General features: G+C 32.4%; 1 protein-coding gene across 1 annotated transcript; it reads left to right on the top strand.

Annotated features, from left to right (window-relative positions):
• Window positions 1-12317: 12317 nt before the first annotated feature.
• LOTGIDRAFT_166315 (hypothetical protein) lies at window positions 12318-13823 on the top strand (the record flags this gene model as incomplete). Its single annotated transcript, XM_009063374.1, has 1 exon — window positions 12318-13823. The coding sequence occupies one exon, from the start codon at window positions 12318-12320 to the stop codon at window positions 13821-13823; it is 1506 nt and encodes a 501-aa protein (XP_009061622.1).
• Between the last annotated feature and the right edge of the window lie 8924 nt (window positions 13824-22747).

The raw sequence follows: 22747 nt of genomic DNA, 5'->3' as shown, positions 1-22747 counted from the left end.
TTGAAAAAATCATGTTTGATGCCAAGTTAAAAACATGATAACATTGATGGAAAGAAAGCCTTCAAATGAAGACAATTGACAAGTGATTAAATTATTTTTGTGAGTAAAAACTTAAACGACATTCAAAATGCCGATTGCAGAGAATCGTTTGGAGATTCTCCAAGTCTGTAAATTGTTACAATGTGTAAGAGAAAAGGACAAAGAACAGATCGAGAAAATGACGGCAAATGGACTACCTCATCTGATTAATTATAATGATAGTACCGAGGGTATGACTGCACTAAGCGTAGCGGCCATTGCTAATGATGAGGATATGATACACTTTCTACTCGACCTTGGGGCTCATCCTGATGTTGTAGATCTAAAAGGCAGGACTGCAGCAATGAGAGCAGCTGAATATGGTCATGTACAGTGTCTGGAAAAACTGGCATTAGCTGGAGCTAATATGAGGATCATGGATTTGGAGGGAAAAGGTGAGTGGGGTCTCTTTTTTTTATGCATCTCCATCATTAGAGCTTGGTCCATGGGGACTGGGCCCCAGCAAGTGAGAATTAAGTCCCAGCAAACCCTCTTCAGTTCAGCTGAGATTGATTAATTTGCAGGTTTTTCATTCATTCTTGGCGAAGGGAATGGTGGTATGGCCTTGTACTTATATTAAAGGGACCGATGTACCATTTTTTTTGACCAATCATACTTTAGTCTCAGAAACGAGAATTTTTTAGCTAAGCCAATCAGTAATAGTGTTCACAGCTCACTGTTGAGCGTTCAAATCCATGTGTGTCCAGAATTATCTTTCAATGTTAAAATAATGACTTGTCAATTTAAGATACTCTGTGATATATAGAAAAGATATATAGAAATAGTGAGTAAAATTCCTAGTTTGAGATATTTCTGAAGGAATTATGCGATTTTCGTACATTTCAAGTACTTCTGGAGACTATTAACATAATATTCAAGACTAAGATCAACCCGCCAAAATACAGCACTCATCCCTTTAATTAGATCTCAGATTATTTTATTTTTCTACTACAAAAATTTAGGATTAGAAGAAACTTGTCTTGAATTTAGTAGTCAACATGACGACTGTTTCATATAGCATGATTATAAATAATAGATTATCTACCCTGAGTATCGATAACACAATTGATTGGTTATCATGATTCCTTCTCATTATTAATTAACTTTAATGACACGTAATGATTACAGATTGGTTGTTCTATTTTCATCATTATGTTTTATATCAATCTTATGTGTCAAAAGGGTCTCCACTCTCTAGGAAGGGTCTCCACTCTCTAGGTCTCAAGGGCCAAGATGTCTCTATGTGAATAGGGGAGGAGCAAATACATCACCTTCTTTCTTTGCATTCAGAAAAGGATGTCTTTATTTCAGGGGTAATATTTTACTGCATCTCTCCCACACAGCGCCATGCTAAATGTCTAGAGATAGCTGTATTGAATGGTGCCGAGGTTAATAATGTTTCTAAAGAAGGTGTACCAGTGTTTATATTGGCATGTGAATCAGCAGTAGAAAATGAAGAAATGTGTGAAGTTTTATTAAAGAAAGGGGCAGATCCAAATAAAGTCTGTGAGGTAAAGTTTTTATCCTTTAGGGGAGAGATCACATTTTATAGTTTACTACTCCTTAGTTTCTATATACCTTAGTATGCAATAAAAAATATTTCAATCTTATAATATTGCTCAATTCATTGATTGTAAAGTGATAATACTTAAACAGAACCAGAATTGTACATCATGAAATACATACTGGTAAGCCTTTACAGTCGGAAAATGTTTTATCTGTTAAGAGTGAGATCTTTTAATATTTTTTATTATCCAGAAAGTTTTTAATGTGTTTTTTCGCCTCAAAAGATTACCTGGCAATGTCTTAAGAACTGTAGATCTACATTTATCATGTCTTGTCATCCAGTTTATTTTCATGAAATAATTTTATTTCAGAAAAATGGGAGAACAGCTTTAATGGCTGCTGCCAGCAGTGGAGGAATCAAAGTTGCCAGATTAATTCTAGAAGCAGGTGGTGCCGTCAATGGTATTGATGCACGTAGAAACCATGCAGCACATTTTGCAGCAAAGGGAGGTCACCTAGAAGTTTTGGCATTAATGGCAGGTTATGGGGCAGAGTTTAATCAAAATGATTCAGCCAATAATAATCCAGTTCATATTGCTGCTATTAATGGACATGGCGGTTGCTGTAAATTTCTTTCACAAAGAGGTAAGAAGAGTTTTAAGTAACTGACTTTTGATTTTGCAGGATTGGATAGATCTGCAGCTTTTGTAATGTTGATGAAGACCTTTTTCTTGAGATCTATAGTGGTTGTAGTTGATCTACCATTTTTTACCTTCATGCACATGTACTTTAAAACATGTTTTTAAAACAGACATCGAATTCGTTGATAAGATTTTTTATTAACTTGGCAAAAGATATTAAGAATTAGTTTCCTGAAAGATTGGGGTCGTTTACTAACCATTTAATTTTGATTTTTGCTTTCCACAGGTTGTAACCCTAAATTAAAAAATACAGACGGTCAACTACCTAAAGCATTGGCTAAAGACAATAACCATAAAGATGCTTTAAAAGAATGTCGTAAAGCTGAAAAAAGTTTTGGTAAAGTTCCTAAAAATGGTGAACCTTGGGCTATACATCTTTATGATTGGGTTCAGTCTCGACAGCAAATACTTGAAAAAATGTTTAAAAAATTTGACCCTGACAAGATTGGGACTGTGAATGCCATTGATTTTGAAGACAGTTTGACAGGAATGAATGTTCCACTGGAGGAGGAAGAACTGGCCAGAATAATCAGTTTACATGATAAATCAAAAGATAGCAAAGTGGACTATAACGATTTTATAAACGGCAAAAAATACCTCAATAAAAATTACCTTATGAGTGCTTTCGAAGGCAAGAAGAAAAAGAAGAAGAAGGGTGGCAAAAAGGGCAAGAAAAAGGGTAAATTTAAGTTAGTGATGCCAATTTGTACTCAAGAAGAAGGTCAGAGAACTTATGGTGGAAATCCCCCAGAAATGTTCATAGAACGACACATCAATTTTACTGACACTGTACGCTTCGGACGAGACAATCCCCCTACACATCCCTTACAAGACGACTCAGCCTGGTATCTTCAACATCCTGATAAAACTTTCATCAACATCAACGAGGCAGCCAAAATGGGAGATTATGATTCCTTGAAGAATGCCCTGGCTCGTGGCCTGCCTGCTGATACAAGAGATAAATATTATAAAACACCTTTAATGGTGGCTTGTGCTGATGGAAGAATTGAAATGGTGAAATTTTTATTGATAAATGGGTAAGCTTTATGACCTTTGTATGGTGCTGCTCTAATTCCACTATACTAGTAGTGCATTATGTGCAAGTTATTTTGGTGTGCATTTGGCCACTGGTGGTAATAATCCTGGAAAAATCCATGCCAAGAGGTTTGATGAGATGGTAGCCAGGATCCTAGTGAACCTTAGTTGTTATCATGATTTCTTTCTTCCTTTGTTTCTTTATTTCTTATACTTATGCTGTCTTGTCTTTTTCAGTGCCAATATAAATTCAAGAGATAATTTCAAATGGACTCCATTACACCACGCTTGTCATGCTGGTCAATTGGATGTGATACAGCTATTAATAGCCAATGGGGCAGAAATTGACGCTACAACAATGAATGGTGGTACACCTTTTACTCGGGCTATAGAAAGCTCAAAAGAGGATGTTGTACAATGTTTGATGGAGAGTGGTGCTAAATTACAAACTGAGAATAAAAAAGGTAAAACATTACACAAAAATACTGAAGGGATGTAGTTATCTAAATATGTGCTTCACCAGCTGATGAACCATCTTTATAGAATTGCAGTAGAACTGAATTTGATTCTGAAAATTAACAAGGATAGCTGGAATTAAGATACAGTGGTGTAACCTATTTTCGTGGATATAAGGATTCAACACCAAATTTCGTCAAGGTTAAAAAAACAAAAAAAAAAATTATGTCTAAGATGTTTCCTCAAAATAATTAAAATTGGTTTATTTCGATTTTCTTAATGAATCCTTCACTTTGACCAATATTTCATGAGCAACCAACTCGGCAACGGCGGCAGAATGTGTCACCTATTTTCGTGTACAATGTTTGATCTATAAATAAGTCTAGAAAAACTCGTTGTATGGATACCGGGTGGTATAATTAACTTCTCTTAGTATTTATCTTTAATATCAATTCATTGTAACTAGTGACAATTCCTTCAAAGAACCACGATTTAAAAAAAAAATAGAGACTGACAAAATAAGATACGTAGCGTGATTTATTGCTAAAAGTCACTGAAACAACATAAGAATATGGTCCACTTTGTGTTCCATAGAAATTTTCTGCTCACACGGAATCCGCTAGTTGATAACGTGACTTCATTCGTTGGACTACATTCTATCAGACGACACTTGAAATTCCGATTACCGCTTGGGATTATAAGGAAATTCGGCCGATAAAAAATGGTGACGTTTGGTAGTAAGTGAAATCCGCCATTTTGTATTTGTCAAAATATACATCAATACATTTTACCTTGCTTGAAACTACTGGATTCATTCTACAAGCTGATATTGTAGAGAAAACCCATGTTTATCAAAACAAACTAATGCGGAGGTCACACAAGGTCGCTCATGTAAATTATTAATCCTTTCCGGAAATCCACGAATAATAAGTTTCCACGAAATTAGGTTACTCGACTGTATATCAGCTGGTAAAGCACCTTTTAAAAATGACTGTAAATATAGCTGAAATTTAGCAGGTAAAATAGATATTTAGATGACTGTATCCCATTCCAGTTCATTTCCATAAAACCTTTTATGATTTGAATGGCAATGCTTGCTCATTGATAAAATTTGTTTTTGTATTTTTGATAAACTTTTGTAAACTTTGAGCGTTCTGGAGAAGTTATTATTTTGTATTTTTTGATTATCCCAAACAAGCACTCCATTTAATTTCTATTTTAGGTCACAATCCAAGTGATATTGCAGCTTCCTGGGGTGATCCTCGAGTCTATGATCTGGTCAGTAAGAAAATTGAAAGTTTGCCACAACCTAAAGATGGTAAAAAGGGTAAAAAGGGCCAGGGGTCAGGACGAGCAAAGAGTGGGAGACCAAAATCAGCTCCTGGGGAACCTAAAGATAATGTCACTCAGGTAATGAAAGTTTAACATCTTGTTCATTTTGTGAATTTTTTAATCAGGTACTGCTATGTATAGTGGTTAGTGGTGATTTCTAAGACTTCTGCTTGTTAAATGTCACTGGCAAATCGGAGGCAATGGGTATCCATAGTTACTGACATTTTATTTTTAATCATATACTAGTTTTAAAAATATATACAAGAATTTCTGACATTGAAAGAAATTTAGAAAAACAGATATGAATTTATTTTCTTGTGCATTATCAAATAAAACAGACTAATTTTGAATTTTATGGTCGGAATTCACAGGCGGTTAAAAAATATGTGATTGGAAAAAAAAGAATTCATTCAGGTGTTTTTGGCTTCAAAGATACAGATCAATTTTGGTTTTGGTTTGATGCACATCTTGCATCGTGAAATTTATTTAGACATTATTTCGTTTATCTTTCCAGTCACTTAATCTTTCGCGACCTACACAAGAAGATTATTATCAGCAACGTAAGGGTTCAATTCTCCGTGCTGCCTCGGCACTGGCTGGAGGACTGGAAGAAAAAGAAGATATCACCTATACACCATTAAAAGCCTGGACAAAACAACCTTCATCAAAAGAACTAATCAGAGAAAGAGAAATCAACAGAGAGAGATTTGGCTGGGAGGTTGATTTTGATGATTTCGAGATGCCGTTTAAGAGAAATATTAGTAAGAAACTTGAAATGTTTGGTGGTTTGGAAGAAGAATGATCACTAAGTCACTCTGCTTAATTGTTGTATCACATGTGTGCTTGAGTTTTATTCTGGCCAAATAAAAGGGTAAATTATGCATTACAGTTCACTACAGAAAAGCTTAAAGGAGACAATATTACAAAAATGTCAAAGTCAATTCGAACATAATTCATGTATATTGCACACTTTTTTACTCTTGAAAGGGTTTGACAAACTTAGGGGTCACATTACAGACAGTGACAGTGACAAATTTTTTGTGATTTTTCCCTAGAGTTACCTTCAGTATTGAGTAAGTGTACAAAGCTAACTCATGTAAGATATTGGTTTCACAGCATTACACTTTCTTAAGCCAAAATATTTAAATTTTATTGTTGATGATATTGTTAAAGAGTTAATATTTTTTAAAGCTTCTGTACAGCATTTGTTGTTTAATTTATTTCCAATGTTATGATATGGCTGTGAATTTTGGAGCTCTGAAACTGTTTGTTTTCTAGCTTTGCTTTACTTGTTGGAAATCTGTGATACTAGTTTATTATATTTCTGGTTTTTATTTCATGTATATAATGATATTTATGAAGTTTTCTCATCTGTTATATTAGTGTTTATATATCATCTAGTTAATTTAAGCCAAAATAATAAATATTTTACCAATATACCTCATTTTGCAGTTGGTTCTCTGTGGTGCATTTTTCCTGGTGCCAGCTTTTCTTTCATCTCAGATTTTGCTGGAACAAGCCATAACCAAATAAGCATATAGAAAGCAGCATTATTCTGTTTTAAACAAATGTCATATATTATGTTTTTTACTTATTTACACTCGTCTATTGAGTCAAAGATTTCTCTCAAGCCACACTATAATGTTATGTGGTCATTGTCTACAGTTATCTCCCTTATACCAAGTCCCCAGAAACACAACATTATTGTCGTCTGATTTCACTGCTTTGCTTGCATGAATGTTCACAACGAATTTGTACCTAAGAATTGCCCCATTGAAAAGGTTTTGATCTAATTGCACAATACATGTATATATTAATGAGGTCGACAGCAAAATAGTTCCATAGTATAATGATTGAATAGTAGATTAAAAATAACCTTTTCTCCATTGAAAACCCTAATATTCCTAATCTAAAAAATTATCAATTAAAACAGATGAATAAACAAACCAAGTACCAATGACCAAAACTCAAAGCGAAACCTGAGATTAAAAACATCTTTGCGAAACATTGGTTGTAATAATTTAAATAAAATTAAACAATGTATATACATTTTCACGAATGGCCCTCCATAGTATAATATTGCCAAGAAGATTAAGTAAAAATATTGTTTTCTCTATTGAAGATCTAATATTCACAACCATTTAAAACTATAACATATTCAAAATGATGAAATAAATAAAAATGTTTTTGTTTTGACACGAATCCCCTTCCATATTATGATATTGAATAGTTGATTAAGAAAACAAAATATTCTCCACTGAAGACTCAATATTCATAACCTTTAAAACTATAACATATTAAAACTGATGAAATAAATAAAACAATGTTTCTATTATGACACGAATCCCCTTCCATATTATGATATTGAATAGTTGATTCTCAATTTTCTATTGAAAACTCAATATTCATAACCTTTAAAACCTATAACATATTAAAACTGATGAAATAAATAAAACAATGTTTCTATTATGACACGAATCCCCTTCGATATTATGATATTGAATAGTTGATTCTCAATTTTCTATTGAAAACTCAATATTCATAACCTTTAAAACCTATAACATATTAAAACTGATGAAATAAATAAAACAATGTTTCTATTATGACACGAATCCCCTTCCATATTATGATATTGAATAGTAGATTAAGTAAAAATAACCTATTCTCTATTGAAGACTCAATATTCATAACCTTTCTTTCTCCTGTTGAATATAAGTATATTATAGTATTGATACTAACGACCTTAACACTCTAGTGACTGATTTCTATAGTTTAAATATTGAACTTAGTAAACACCGGTCAATATTATAGGATAAGACGTAAGTACAAACTTTTCTTTGTATATTTAACATTTTTACTGTATATTTCTTCACAATTCCATGTAAAGACCACACCATACGTTGATGGACCATTGTCTTTTTGAGAAGGTAAAAGTTGGAGGATGTAGGATTATAAATTTTTCACTCACCAAAAGGCCTTCCCCTCAAATTGTGTTGATTAACTGAGGATTCATCCATAAATATAGTAAATACAAGACATTTTGACAATTCAAGACAACGACGTTTAAACAACATGGATTTTCCATCAAACTATCCAAATAGATATAGATTTAGGATAACAATTTTTTTCAAAAGATAGATATTAGGCTTAGAGTACCATAGATACCAACTCCGAAATGCAAATTCAAACATAGGCCTACCACGACATATTATTCTAATACATGACATGCTTACTCATCTGGGGATACCAAAGGCACTTTGTATTGGTATTCGTAGACAAATATTGGCATACCGACTTCTTTTCGACCTCGCCTTAATCAGCAACAGAATATCTCTTAGATATATTTAACTTTGGTTTATCTATTTTCTGTTGTGATAGATCACATGCAAGTAGCATTTGTGGTTAAGGTGTCAGTAATTTTCAAACAACTCCGACCATTCTCTATAAGATATTCGTAGATTTCAACGTTATAACACATTAAAAAAAATTTAAACCAATCAAAATCAAATGTTAATGCTATTTCAATATTTTCTACTCACGATAAACATTTTAATTTTCAAGGTGAATAAAATAGATCAGTGTTATGTATAGGCCAGTAAATTACAGACATCGTCATGAAATGTTAAGTAAGATGTTAAACGATAAGAATAGTTTATGATAAATATAACAATAAAATGAAAATGAATGAGGTATGAGGGAGGGGGTGATTCATATCTGTTATTAAAATAGGAGTATGTGCCGATTGACTTGTGATGTTTTCAAATATTCATAAAAATACAGTAAAAAAAGACGTTTGATAACCTTATAAGGTACGAAGATAAGAGTTATTGAATATATTGTAAAGAAATGTACTAGAAATGTACGAAAATCGCACAATTCCCCTCCCCCCCACCCCAGATATCTTTCGGGCAGACAAGAGGTGTCTTCGACTTCTTAACCTTCAAACAAGACTGGACAATTTTCCCCTATTAAGTCTGCCTGCCCCCAATTTATACCCCCAGTTTGGGGAGGCTATGGTGCCGCCACTGCAGAAGTTGTATTCATAGTTGATTCAATATGATTCAAGCCAGGAATGTGGGAATGGTAATGCGCTCCTACAACCACCCGCGTCATTTTCAGTTTAAGTATATAATATTAGTGTATATATATATATATATATAAGAATAGAGATTGTAGAAACAAATATTAAGAGAGTATAAATACTCAGTCAGGAAACATTCACAGGTCAAAATACTTCAAATTTCACTTTATTGTTGACTTGATTTTACAATTACGGTAAGTAAATATTTTAGTATGATAATATATTATATGAATATGAAAAAATTTCCTTGTCATAGATTATGTTACTTTAACATTTCTTTTATATCTGTTGGTATTTCATGCATTCTTCAGCCCGTTCCAAGACAAAAATTCAAGACTCAGAACTCATGCAAAATTTTTCGTAGGATAATAATCGTCTGGTCATTTTCAAATCAGTGATTAGACACTCAATTTGTCTACAATAAAATATAGATTGGAATACTAAAATTAGTGTTATTGACAGGCTGGTAAAACTTACTAAACAATGAAGGTCATTCTTACATTGAAAAAAATCCATAATATCACTGCAGGATCACTGACTGGATTGTAAAGAGGTTTACTAAATTTTTCCTTATGGATCGGAGACACCGACAGCATCAATTTGCAACATTCCAATTTTCAGACGTCTGTGGTTCCCGCAAGTCCATTGAAACTAGGTGTTTGGTGTTTCACTAATCGCGAAAGGCCTTACATTGTGATACAATTAACGATATTTTGCGATTAATGACGTCATCAAACACTTGGTTTTAGGGGAATTGCAGGAATCACAGACGTCTGATTAAAAATAAGAATGATGCAAATTTGTGCTATTCGTGTCCCTTTAATCTGTTTAAGTGTACAAATACAGTAGACCAGCACACAATAGATAATTATCCATAATAATTTATCATCGCTAAAACTATAATATTATTATTGAAAGATGCACCAGGAAGCTGAATCAATATGAAGTAGGGAAATATAACAATTTGTGGTTAATGAACAGAATCTCCAATTGTATGAGATAAATACTGAGTAATTAAACGAAACGATTGTTCATTGCTAAATATAATATGATAATCACGATTTTAAACCTTCCTTAAGTTTAGGCCTACGTCGTTGATTTAAAGGGGCTCTATCATTTGCCTTTCTTAAACTACCGGAAAATGATATTATATCTATATATTGCCCAAATTAATTTTAAAAAAAGTAAAATTAATGCATGAATATATACAAACAAGGATATATTAACATTACGGAAGATGTACTATCCAAATCAACAGTATAGGCCTGTAATTAGAATGCAGTAGCGATAAGTATTTTTAACATGTATATTATGTTCTGAATAGTCATTATGATTACGTTGAACTCGGACAATTTGAGTTAAAAGGGGAGATAACTTCATTAATTATTTAAGAATAATGAGAAAGGGAGAGTAAAAGTTACTGTTCACATATTATTTTGATTCAAATTGGCCTACACAGGGTTGGAAGGTAAGAATAACTCATAAGAAAAAAGACCAATCAACAAGAGAATTGTGAACAATAAGAGGCGGGGAAAACTTTGATAATATGAACACTATTAAAAACTAAAGGGGACCTCTCACCATAGCGATCACCAGCTACGTGATTGTAACATGAATAACGGTCTTAAGTTTCGAACGTAACTGGGTTGCGAGTGCAGATGTCGGACATTTACTGTTTGGTGGATATATACTGAACTTTAAGTGGAAGGGCACCTTTAAGGGTAGTAAGAAACCACAAAGAAGAAGGAAATAAAGACAAGTTACCTCTAAATTAGATCCTTGTAATGAATCATGTTATGATCGACTGACTATTTGACAGACATGCTCTATACCGCTCTAGGCTTTAGGCCTTATACAGGTTTATTATTTTTTTCACGTTAGACTTCAATAAGGTGATAGTATTTATTGTTTTCAGGTAAGTTTTAAAGTGATATAGTCATGCAATTGATTCTTTTACCGTTTGATGGATCTCAACATCGGGTATCTGAATTACTTATCAAAATTATAATCCGCGGTTCGTTTTTCCTGCAATGCAATAGAAAATTAAAGGGGGAGGGTGCCATCTTTATAAAATCAGGAATTACAACTATATTCCCTATCTTTCAATGATGATCAATGATATATCAATTTATTATAAATATATAGTCATGTGAAGTTTGTACATTATATGTAATGTCGATAGAGCGAGTGTGATTTATAAACTTCATTTGCTTATAACTTTTCAATTGAATTGCCATTGAATGCTCATATTAGAGCTGTAATGAGCGCCATACTAAGTTAATCATCTTAATCTTCATAACTTTTTAAAGAAAAAGTCAGATCTTCAAATTGTTGTCATTATTTCATTCGGTTTCACTTTGATTGCTATACAGATATTTATAATATACCAAGTAAATTGGCAAATACTCCTTCATTTAACATTTACACAGTTAGATATAATGAGCAATAACGTTATTCAAAGCTGTTAGTCTATATAGGAAATATTAATTTTGTTATTTGATAGAGATGCTGCTGTTTGTGTTGTAACACATTTTATTTAAGACAATAATCTGGCCAAGAGTAACTAAAAACTAGAAATTAATTAGGTCTACTATAAGACAAGTCTTGAAGAAATTATTTTAAAATCAACAATTTATATATTTATGATAATGATGCAATATAATACTGTCATCTATATTTTCACATTTGGACCCACTAAATGAGCAGTTTGGTAAAAGTAATTACATGTATGGATATAGACCATAAAACTTTTAAACATTCAAAAGGTCGTTGATATGCACGTTTCTTTGCTTTAAGAGTACATGAAGTGGCATAAGTGGAAATGCGTTTTTTATTTCAACTATTTTAACTGTGAACATGAAAACAATTGAAGCTAAGTAGCACTTGAGACAAGTTATTTTTATAGTTGTGTAGTACTAGCCCCATACATTAGATTTGGTATTTTAATGAACATTTGTACTGATCATTCATATACCATAAATATTCGAGTATAATGCGCACTGTTTTAATACGCAATAGAAATTGAACATGAATCTTTTTTTATGATTTCAGTATCGAAGCATATGGACAAGTAAGAGTGATAGAGAGTCATGGAGGACATGGATGCATCAAACATCACAAAATCAAAGATGGCGGATAGCGAATATCAACTAGAATTGATACCGGTATACTTTTATGTTGGAATAACAATGTTCATAAGTATTCTAGGCAACGGTGTCACTTGTTTTATATTCGGCTATAAATTACGACAAACTGTCACCAGAAATTTTATTTTCACTCTCGCCATGTTGGATCTGGTATCATCATTGATTTGTATGCCGTCTGAGGTTTATTTCTTAGCAACCATTACATCTTTCCACAACCCAGAACTGTGCAAATTCTTTCGTTACATAACATATGTCTTTCATTCTTCAACATCTTTAATTTTATTAGCGATTGCCTGGGACAGGTTTTATAAAGTTTGTCGTCCGTTAAAAGTATTTTTCAATGTTCGTAGATCGCGATGGTATTGTGCGTGCAGTATTGGAGCATCTGTATTCATTGCTGGACCTTCTATTTTGTTATATGGAACGAAAACATTGCCTGACCACCATGGCACCACGTGTTCTGTCGATGACGAAATGGAACCGACCGTGTGGCCGTTTATTTTCTATTTCACCTATGCAATGTTTTTTGCTGCCATTGCAGTCGCCATGGTCGTTTTATATTCTTTTGTGATTAAAGAAGTCAGAAAACTGAAAAAGAATCACGAAACTCGAAAAAGTCGTGTAAAAGATGAACTCAAATTAAATAAATATGCCGATGACCAGTCCAAGAATTCGAGGGAAAGTTGTGAGGCAGATGATAAGGCTCAAGACGAACCTAAACCCACGAAATATTCACCGCTGATACAATCGTCCCAGTCCGACTCTGGAATATTGGTTCCACATAATGACGGACAAACTAAAAAGATCGCAATCGTAATTCCAAAAATCAGTGTTCAAGATTTCGGACCGGAATTGCCAAATGAGTCAACTCCGAAAGTTCCTCTGGTGATCAACGGGAAAGCAGTTCACCATCTACAAATCCACAATAAACATGTTGATAATTTACGAGCTGAAGAAGCTAGTTTCGAATCTGAAATCACTTCCGGTCATGGTACTTTGACTGATTCAGACGACGAGCGCAATGAGGAACAGACAATTCCACGTGAATCTACATTAAGAAAAGTGTTTACTAAGAAAAGAGATAAATGGAGCGACGAGAAACCGGAAGTAAAGCCAGAAATGAAACCGAGTTACAAAAGACAAAGATCTATTGCATATAAACCCGGGAAAACAACGCGCATGCTCCTTGCAGTAACGTTGTGTTTTGTGTTCAGTTTCCTCCCCTTCTTTATAGTCGTCATTATAAGATCTCATCTGAAAGACGCATTTTATACTTCAATGAACGATTTTCAGTCAGTGTTAACCAGTATCTTTATCCGCTCTTATTTAGTGAGTAATGCTGTTAATCCCATAATTTATGGAATATTGAACACCCATTTCAGACAGGAAGTGACGAAACTGATGCGTGGAAAATGCGCCAAATCCCATTCCAAAAGGCGATTTACTTTCAAGATGAGTTCTGAATGTATTGCTGAACGTGAAAAATAGTGAGATCTGACCACATGCATTTACCTTTGAAAACACTGTTTAAATTAAGTGCTTTTTAAGGTAGGCTACCTACTGAAGGAAACTGCCAACCATACTACCTTCTACCTTTCAATGCGGAGAACCAGTGATTTAAATTATCCGGAGAAAGTATATATCTATATCGTAACTTGTATAATGGTATTAATGTCACCATAGTTCTTGGCAAGTATGCATTAGATCTCATCCAATCAGAAACATGTGTATGTGTAAGAAAGCTTTTAATATCGTACTGCAAAATATAATTGTGAAAATAGGATAATTGTGGGTGCTAGCTCTAGTGATTTGCCAATAGCACAATTAGTGACAGTTAGTATGTTCAGACAAAGTCCATATTCAAAATGAAATTCATAAATAATGCACAATATTGATATGCATAATAATGGTCATAAGGGTTTAATCTTAAACATTCGTAAATGATGTTCAGTAAGGAACAATGGTACATCGTAATGGTGCTCATAATAGTCAGTTATATAAAAATGTTCACATGAATGTTTATAATTTGTATGAATGGTATGATATACAGTAATGATATTAATAATGATGTGTATAAGACAATAATGTACAGTAATCATATTCATAAAGATGTTCATAAGACAATAATGTACAGTAATGATATTCATAAAGATGTTCATAAGACAGTAATGTACAGTAATGATATTCGTAATGATGTGTATAAGACAATAATGCACAGTAATGATATTCATAATGATGTGTATAAGACAATAATGTACAGTAATGATATTCATAATGATGTTCATAAGGGAATAATGTCTAGTAATGATATTCATAATGATATTCGGAATAATGTACAGTAATGATATTCATAATGATAAATATATTTTCTTACACAATGATCAAACTGTAAACATATAGCCTATAAAGCAATGCGATTAGTGCTACAGAGATTGTTTCTTTATTCTTTATTCTGTATGAGCCTATACCCTTGCATCAAATTAATTGTTTATAAAGGGTGCGGTTGAGTGGTTCTCACTGTATGAATCAACGATTTTGGTACATGGGAAGCGATCTTCTTGGTGTGGCTACAGACCAATTCTAACTTTCAGAAGCAATATAGTATGGAGTTATTTCCCTTTACTTAAAACAATCCAAAGTAGGGGTATCACTTGCTGGTTTCCTGAGGCCTGCGGGTTCGATCCCACGGTGGACAGATCAGTATTTCGGTTTTATCCACAGGCTTTAACCTTACCAGTAATGATATTCATAATGATATTCATAAGGGAATAATGTCTAGTAATGATATTCATAATGATATTCGGAATAATGTACAGTAATGATATTCATAATGATGTTCATAAGGGAATAATGTCTAGTAATGATATTCATAATGCTGTTCTATTTAGTAATGAACAATAATGCAAAGTAATAGTGATGAAATAAATTTTCTTACACAATGATCAAACTGTAAACATATAGCCTATAAAGCAATGCGATTAGTGCTACAGAGATTGTTTCTTTATTCTTTATTCTGTATGAGCCTATACCCTTGCATCAAATTAATTGTTCAGTCGGTTTATAAAGGGTGCGGTTGAGTGGTTCTCACTGTATGAATCAACGATTTTGGTACATGGGAAGCGATCTTCTTGGTGTGGCTACAGACCAATTCTAACTTTCAGAAGCAATATAGTATGGAGTTATTTCCCTTTACTTAAAACAATCCAAAGTAGGGGTATCACTTGCTGGTTTCCTGAGGCCTGCGGGTTCGATTCCACGGTGGACAGATCAGTATTTCGGTTTTATCCACAGGCTTTAACCTTACCAGCTTAGAGGGCTTGGAATAGGAAAGCTTCTAAACTTTCGGACATGACAATAAATCGAGGTCCTGTATGTATGTGTGCTGTTCACTTTAAAGATGAACTACCTCGCCGTTTTGAATTTTAAAACAACAGCTGTCTTGGCGAAATGCCTGTCAGTGCCTACTACACGGCATTGCCTATCTTCAGTAGTCCAATCAGAAGAAGAAAGTAAGTACATAAAACTCAGAATTATTTTTTTCGTTCTCAGAATTAATTTTTTCGTTGTCACAATTTTTTCGTTGTCACAATTTTTCTCGGGTAGTCTATTCAAAAAATGTTCTTTCAAACTACAATCAAAAAGTCATATTTTCTTAAAGGTTTCGAACTCACGACATCCAATAGGACAAGGATCTCGAATTCTTTTTAAAATTAACTTGAAATAGTCGCGTTATAGTGGGTTGGGTTAAACTATTGATTAACATTATAACATGACCATGTTTAAACATTGGGCGTATCGTTTAGTATTGAATAGCCATTGAAATCAGAACTAATCGCGAATTTTCGTCTCAAGAGGAACACATCATTGAAGTTATATTTCAGTTGATTTAGTTGCAATTCCGAATGAGCGATTTGGTGTGTCTGTTAGGCTTAAGGAGCGGCGATTATTTTTTTAGAGATGGTCCAGGACTGTTAACGACATGTCACTCTACTGTCAAGCTCGACTCTGATTGGCAGAGCAAGCCCCTCCCCTTTTATTCCTTCATCATCTCAAATTAACAAATTTCTTACAAACTGACAATTTCACTTTACTTCGGACAAAAAATTTGTAATTTTCCAAGAGAAGTGAATGACAATGAGATGTGTTGAAGACGGTGAGGTCTTTTTTCTTTCATATTTTAACAAAAAACAACCTGTTTAACATTTTCAATGACAATGAAGTGTTGCGATTTTAAAACTCTTGTCGTTAGTTATTGAATGAAATATTGAAATGTATTTATTTGTGTAAAGTCAATGATTGTCAATCTTGTCGAGTTTTAAATCGGTTCGACAATTTGACTGATTTAATCTATCCCGCGTAGACCTGCCCGTAAGTAGGCCAACACTACGCATAAGCGTGTGACTTTTGAGTCGCTGCCTTCTGAACCAAAGTGAGATATTTCTGGGAAAAATCAAAGAAGAAGAATTGGAGGGAAGGAAAATAGCTTTTTATTGTTTGGTCACATTCAACTTTATATGAGACGTCAGCGATGGACATTAACGGAATTTTCAGCAGAGATCGAATGTAAGTGTGTTTTATTCCAACTGCGGTTGACTATACATTAATCTGATGGCGAATTAAGTTATACTCAATAACATCTAAAACAGGATTAAAAAAATTCCATGTCAAAGCTCCACTGCACGTTTTTGTACCATTGGAATCTCTTCTATCCGGCAAAAGTCCTATACAATTTATACATTGAAATCGTAAAAGCAGGATTTTGATTTAAAATTGCTTTTGAACTGGTTGAAGACAAAGGATATTTAATTTTTCATGATTTAAAAAAATTAAAAAAATCAAAGAATTAATTAAATAAATCGTGAGAATTTCTCTATTTTCATTCATAAATAATCCGGCTCTTCTTTCTTGACTGTGTGAAACATGTGCATGTATGCGAAATACGTGTGTTCTTATTCTATACATATATGATAAAATATCAACAATTTAAGCTAACAAGCTAACAATCCTACAGCCCGTTGACTTTATTTTAGTGAAATTGTGTGAAAACATTGGATGAGTGTTTTAAGAATAATTCTTCAAATATTGACTCTTGACATCGCACGAGTTTTTATCTATTTTCTCGTTTTTTTAGACAAATTTTATCAAATTATTTAGTTAGAGGCAAATATTGTATTGTCGTTTGATAAGTACATATGCTGCTTAAACGAACCTCGGATAAGAAATCCTCATCAGGACATCGAGAAGCAGTTTCCAGTGTCCATGATTTGTAATGCGGAACTTGGCGTTTTGGTTGTGTTAGCTTTGCCTTCATGTAAAGTTACAAACTAAATCCCGATTTACATTAATAGAAGTTTTGTCGTGATACCCACAGTTCTGTGAACATTTTTCTACACGGTGTTAATTTCTTACTGGTAATATTTGAAGCGGAAATCTTAATTTGTTCCAACATGACAATAAACAGGATCGAATTCCAATACAAGACAATAGCTGTTCGATATATCTTCTGTTTTTATTCCAAACCAATATGTTAATCACTCATATTGTAAAGACTGATCAGTTGGCTGGTTCCAATATTTAATATGATACCTGGAAATGCCAAGACGTTTGGTAACGTGAACTAACGGTGTAACCAAGTAACTAACTTGATCTGGAAAATTGAAAGATTTTAAGAATCCAGCACTTAACTTTGTTTTGATGTTGCGCTTTTCTGCAGGTAGTGATGTAATGTTGTTACGATCCGGTGCTAATGAACTGTTATACTGACGAATTATGGTGCAGCTAGTATATAAATTTGAATTGTAGTGCTGCTAAATAGGAACTCTTATTACAGCGAATTTGAATTATTACTTTACCAGTGCTGAACAATTGAATTATTGTCACAACAAATTCCAATTTTTGAACAGCTGATGTTATAACGAATTGCGATGCTGTTATTGGTCTGACCGAATCAGGGTGTAATGCTACCATTGATGAACTGGTAATATAACGAATTGTGGTGCTGTCACCATTGAAGTACTGTTATAACGAAGTGATGATACCACTTTTATGAACTATACCAAATTGTGATTATTATCACCATTGATAAACTGTTATATAACGAATTGTGATGCGGTCACCATAATAATATCGTTTTAGCGAATTGCCATGCGGCTAGTAATGAACTATTGATATAACGAATTGTGCTGAAGAATCGTTATAACGAATTGTGATACTGCTAGTGATGAACTATATAATGAAGTCAAGATAAAAGTCATTTAATCTCTACCACTACCATAAAGTTATAAAATATAAACCAGCACAATGAATGAACAAACTTATTTTCATTGGGATTTGTTACGTCAGCCCCTTCAACCACCAAGTTTCGGCATGGCTCCATCCTTCTTTGATGTCAACAGGTAAGAAGCCAACATTCTTTATATGAAAGATTTATTGGGCTAAGGAAGAGGATGGGAATGAACCCTCATAAGGTTGTAATAATAATATCATGATTTAGTGGAAATCATTCAAATATTTTTGGGGTGTAGATTGAGAATGGAATCAAGATTTTATTGTTGTATCGGATATATTACGAACGACTGACTTGAATGTAAAAATCTTGGAAATTAATTGAGAAACAAACACATCCCAACTCAATCCAATTTTCATCACTCAGTAATAACTTTGTAATGAAATTATATGCAGAAACAAAATAGAGCAGTACAGATGGAATAGTTTACTGTTGTTACTTTTGTGACATATAAAGGTGCAAAGGATAGGTCTGGTGACGCTGCGGACACAAACCTTTTTTCCACTGTATGAGAACTCCACATTGCAGTGATTACACACCGCACCAGGCACCGTGCCTCATCTCTTCTCTTGTTTTCTACTATCAATATCCCCACACTGCACACGGAATGTTATGCCTACACACAGCTTTTAAATGATCCAAAAAGATGCCAGCACATGCCTGATTCATGGGGAAAAAGGTTGACTGTGCACAGCACGCGTCAAGTCAAAGAAACTCGAAATTAATTAATTGAAAATGATAAAAAAAGTGTAGATTTTGAGATAATGTTAAAGTCATAAAAGCTTATAAATTTTCAATTAATGTTATAGAAATATATAAAAAAAACTTATATAGATACAAATTATTATAAAAGGATATAAGCGGGTTATATCGCCATAATGTCAAATATAATACACGTACCGACAGTTGTGGAACAATTACAATCCAGCATGACAGGGGAATTACTAGATGGACTCAATACATACTATGATTATATAAAACTTCTAAGATTTCACAATAAAAAGAATGGTTAATTAAAGTTAATTTTCAAATTATAGCGTGTGTAGGCCTATAATTATTTTATTTTTCTAACGGCTTTTTTTCTGGAATCTTCGAGAAATATTTCTATAAGTCTGGAACATTTCTAAAGGAGATTTTGAGAATTCATTTTCTTATGAAAAATGTTCATTTTCTATAACTGAAGATCTTATTGTGTAATTTCTTTAAAATTTCTCCCAATTAATAGTTAAGTTTTCGAAGTTTTCTGTGCAGTTTCAGTCTTGGAAAATTTCGTTTTCAAATTAATATCATTTTTAAAAACCGAAAAAGATTTGTTTTAATTTTTTAGTCTCGAGATTGAAATTACTGAAACTCTACACAATAATTATGTTTGCCGACATGCGGAAAATTTAAAAAAATGTAAGACTTCTAAAGAGTTGACCAGTGTCTCTGCCCTGTGTAAATTTCCATCATTACACACTCCATGGCGTCCTCCTTATTTCAATCTCTATCAATTTCGGTTCTGATAATTTCTTTCAAAACAACCAAAGTTATCGGGAAAATTGAATTAAAATCAAAAGGTTGTCACATCCTAACTTTTTTCATTTAATTGTAGACGAACAGGAAATCGCATTAATTGTTTAACTAATGATTAAGGGACAGCATTCCTTTCATAATTAATTAATTGAATGTCGATGATATTAAGAATGAAATATCTCAATAATAATTTCTTTAGTGGACTTATTGTATTGTTTATTGAAAATCATCTTAAAAACATAGTTTTTTTTTCTTGTTTCAAATTTTCTCATCACGTATTGCAGATATAAAAAATACGTGATTCTAGATTTACTTTGTAACATTGAAATATTGAATGTAACATTGAATCATGTCTTGTAAATGATGTTTATTTTTTTGCTGAATTGAATGATTTCTGCGGTTTATTTTGATACCATAAAATTTTTCATCTGAAGAATATAACGGTTAACCAATAGCTAAAAATGCACATGACGGAATATATATTTTGATATTTGTATTACATTATTTTTTAAATATACATAAATTTTCAAATATATACAATTACTTGATTGGTGACGTCACGAGTTTCGTATGATTAGGTCCTATTTGTGAAGTATAAGTAGTAAATAAGAATAAATAGTATTTAATAACCTAACTATGCATGTGACAGAATATATATTTTCATAGTTCTAGAATACATTATTTATTAAAGATATGTAAAATATATAATTGCGTGATTGGTGACTTTATGAATCTAAAGCATAAGTTCGGAACATTCTGATAATCGGCCTGAGATTTAGAACTTCAAAATATTTCTTACAACGTATGTCTAAATGGATCATATTTTCTACCATTTATAAAAACCAACAATACATAATTTATTAAAGACACATAAATTCATAATATCAATATATAATTGCATGATTGGTGACGTCATTAATTTCGTATCATCAGTATGAAGGAAATATACCCCGAACTCCTCGACTACAAAATAATATTTTTATGTAAGCTGAAATGGAAAATAAAAAAATATTTTTCTAACACATAAAAAAACCAACAATAAATATAACATGCTAATATAAATGTCGAGATGGGTGAAGTAAATAATTAGAAAATAAAACAACAATAAAAAGAAATAAATAATAATTATTTTTACCGTAAACAATGACAAGTGACAAGGGGGTGCCAATAGGTCGGATTATTTATGCCAAGTTGTCAGCGAAGGTGTCAGTTAGTAAATGACGTGACATCGGACTAATTCTTATAATGACATCAAGGAATATATGACTGTTTCACTCAAGATTTATCAGTATTTTGGGAAATGGGTTAACTATTTGGGACCGCCTTTAAAACAAAGTTTGCAACTGGACCATCACATTCTTTTAGCAACGGTACGATAATTTCCCTAATATTGATAATATACTACCGTTGCTAAAGGAACATGCTGGACCATATTCGATGTTAAAGATCGTGATTAAAAAAAAAGGAAAGTTTTTTCTTGGTCTAAAGCAGCGCGAGCAATATGTTCCTCGAACGTGATATACAGATATCCGTATATCTGAGGGATACAGTGATTCTATACACAACAAGCACCATATAATTTATATAAATATATTATAATACAGTGATTCTATTGACAACAAGCACCATATAATTTGTATAAATATAGTATAATACAGTGATTCTATTGACAACTAGCAGCATATAATTTATATAAATATAGTATAATACAGTGATTCTATTGACAACAAGCACCATATAATTTATATAAATATATTATAATACAGTGATTCTATTGACAACAAGCATCATATGATTTATATATAGTATAATACAGTGATTCTATTGACAACTAGCACCATATAATTTATATAAATATAGTATAATACAGTGTTTCTATTGACAACTAGCACCATATAATTTATATAAATATAGTATAATACAGTGCTTCTATTGACAACTAGCATCATATAATTGATATAAATATAGTATAATACAGTGATTCTATTGACAACTAGCATCATATAATTTATATAGATATAGTATAATACAGTGATTCTATTGACAACTAGCAGCATATAATTTATATAAATATAGTATAATACAGTGATTCTATTGACAACTAGCATCATATAATTGATATAAATATAGTATAATACAGTGCTTCTATTGACAACTAGCACCATATAATTTATATAAATATAGTATAATACAGTGATTCTATTGACAACAAGCACCATATAATTTATATAAATATATTATAATACAGTGATTCTATTGACAACTAGCACCATATAATTTATATAGATATAAAACAGTGATTCCATTGACAACTAGAACCATGTAATTTATATAAATATATTACAATACAGTGATTCTATTAACAACAAGCACCATATAATTTATATAAATATATTACAATACAGTGATTCTATTGACAACTAGAACCATGTAATTTATATAAATATATTATAATACATTGATTCTGTAGACAACAAGCACCATATAATTGATATAGATATAATACAGTGATTCTATTGACAACTAGCATCATATAATTGATATAAATATAGTATAATACAGTGATTCTTTTGACAACTAGCATCATATAATTTATATAGATATAATTCAG

The sequence above is a fragment of the Lottia gigantea genome (genome assembly GCF_000327385.1).
Source record: "Lottia gigantea unplaced genomic scaffold LOTGIsca_57, whole genome shotgun sequence".
Taxonomy (NCBI): Eukaryota; Metazoa; Mollusca; class Gastropoda; family Lottiidae; genus Lottia; species Lottia gigantea.
The sequence above is the reverse complement of the archived record's forward strand: the minus strand, read 5'-3'. Positions and strand labels throughout refer to the sequence as shown.